At 39.6% G+C, this 1,984-nt stretch overlaps 1 protein-coding gene across 1 annotated transcript; it reads left to right on the top strand.

The window, feature by feature from the left end:
- Positions 1 to 374: 374 nt before the first annotated feature.
- Positions 375 to 749, top strand: LOC148803863 (uncharacterized). Its single transcript, XM_088898194.1, has one exon. The coding sequence runs from the start codon at positions 375 to 377 to the stop codon at positions 747 to 749; it is 375 nt and encodes a 124-aa protein (XP_088754320.1).
- The last annotated feature ends 1,235 nt before the right edge of the window (positions 750 to 1,984 follow it).

Here is a 1,984-nt window from a genome sequence, read left to right as displayed (position 1 = left end):
AAAAAGTAAAAAAAATCAAATTTGAGTTTAAATTTCAAGATCTAAATTTGAAATTAAAATTCAAAATTTAAATTTCAAAAAAAAAGAAAAAAAGAAGAAAAAAATTTTAAAAATTCAAAATTGAATTTAGATTTTAGGAATTTAAATTTCAAAAGCTGAGTTTGAATTTAAATTTCAGAAAAAAAAAAAGAGAGTTTCAAAAGTTAAGTTTAAATTTCAGAATTCAAGTTGCAAAATCCACATTTGAAATTAAATTCAAATAAGAAGAAAAAGGACTTTTGTGTTGTATGTTGGGAGGGAGATCTTTAAGGAGAGAAATTGTAGAACCTATACCTAAAATAGAGAGATACCTCCATCATCAACACCGAAATCAAATGGTCGGAATCAATGATGCCCAACCTAGAAAATTGAAGGAATACTTCACTCCAACACAATACAACCCTTCATCCTGCATCCAGTTACCTGAAACTCAGGCCTTACAGTATGAAATTAAGTCAAGTACAATCCAGATGCTCCCATCCATCTATGGGAACCCAAGTGATGACCCATACAAGCATACATATGAGTTCTTGGAAATATATTCAACTGTAAGGATTCAGAATTTCAATGATGATGCCCTTAGATTGACTCTTTTCCCCATCTCCTTCAAGGATAAGGCCAAGCATTGGTTAGGGACTATAGGGAGACCCATTAGAACTTGGGCAGAAATGCAACAAGAATTCCTTAGGAAGTTCTATCATGAGGCTTGAGAGAGGATGAAAGAGTTAATGAGAAAATGCCTACACCATGGCTTGTCCCAGTGGCAAATTGTCCAGGCCTTCTATGAAGGCCTGACAGATCAATACAGGCAGATGGTAGATGCATCGTGTGTGTGTGTGGGGGGGGGGGGGGGCATTTATGAACAAGAGCGAGGATGAAGCTTATAATCTTTTCGAATCTTAAGTGAGAATTCTATCAGTAACGCGTCATTGTATTCCTATGAAAGGTTGGTGGGACCCTCAAAGAGGGCAGGGCTCTATGAGGTCATAAATAATATGGAGCCCGAGGCAAAAATGGACTTGAATGCCATTTCTAGAAAGTTGGATAGGGTAGACCTTCTAGCCCAGAAACTCGACCAGTTTTTCATTCTTAACTAGCAATCGGGCACATCTACCTCTTATCCCAAAGTATGTCCCATTTGTGCCAGCCCGGCACACCAGGTTGATGACTGCCCTATTGAAGCCCAGTTTCCACCTTTTATCCAAGAACAAGTTCAGGCGGCCCAAAGTTTCTCAAGGCCCAATAATGATCCATATTCTAATACTTATAACCTTCGGTGGAGAAACCATCGTAACTTTTCTTGGAGGACACATCAACCCAATGTACATTCCCATCAGCATCGGTCCAACTCCATGGCCCAATAGTTTCAGAGGCCAGTAGTACAAAACCAGTTCCAGCAGGTGTACCCTAGGAGTCAACCGGCCCAACCATATCAGGGCTACCCACAACCCCCTCAATCCCGATCAGTAAACAATCAATTTATGCAGCTGCAGCAGTTGATCCTAAATCAACAACAGTCCATTGCTAGGTTAGAAAGCCAAACCCTAGGAATCAGCCACTGGGTTTCTCTTAGCAAATTCAACCACCTCCTCAGAATCCCCAATTTGAAAATGCTAAAACTGTAACAACTTTAAGGAGTGGGAGAATTTTGGAAGACCCGTATGAGAAAGAATGTAAAGAAGAAGAAAATGAGTCAGAAAACCCTAAGTTTGGGGGGGGGGGGGAAGAAGAAGAAAGGGAAAACATAGAAAAAGAGCCTAAAGTAAACCAATCTGTAATTCCCTTTCCTACAACACTCACAGTCGGGCCATCATGAAAAAAGAAAGAGATTCACAATGAGGAGATCAGGGAACTTTTCAAACAAGTATACATTAACATCACGCTTCTCGATGCGATTCAACATGTCCCAACTTATGCAAAGTTTCTGAAAGAGCTATGCACCTAA

The sequence above is a fragment of the Nelumbo nucifera genome, chromosome 1, assembly GCF_055504915.1.
Source record: "Nelumbo nucifera cultivar China Antique chromosome 1, China Antique-T2T, whole genome shotgun sequence".
In the NCBI taxonomy this organism is placed as follows: Eukaryota; Viridiplantae; Streptophyta; class Magnoliopsida; order Proteales; family Nelumbonaceae; genus Nelumbo; species Nelumbo nucifera.
The sequence above is the reverse complement of the archived record's forward strand: the minus strand, read 5'-3'. Positions and strand labels throughout refer to the sequence as shown.

What these genes read in the sequence shown, in the direction of transcription:
- LOC148803863 (XM_088898194.1), top strand. Translation starts at nt 375, where the DNA reads ATGGTCGGAATCAATGATGCCCAACCTAGAAAATTGAAGGAATACTTC.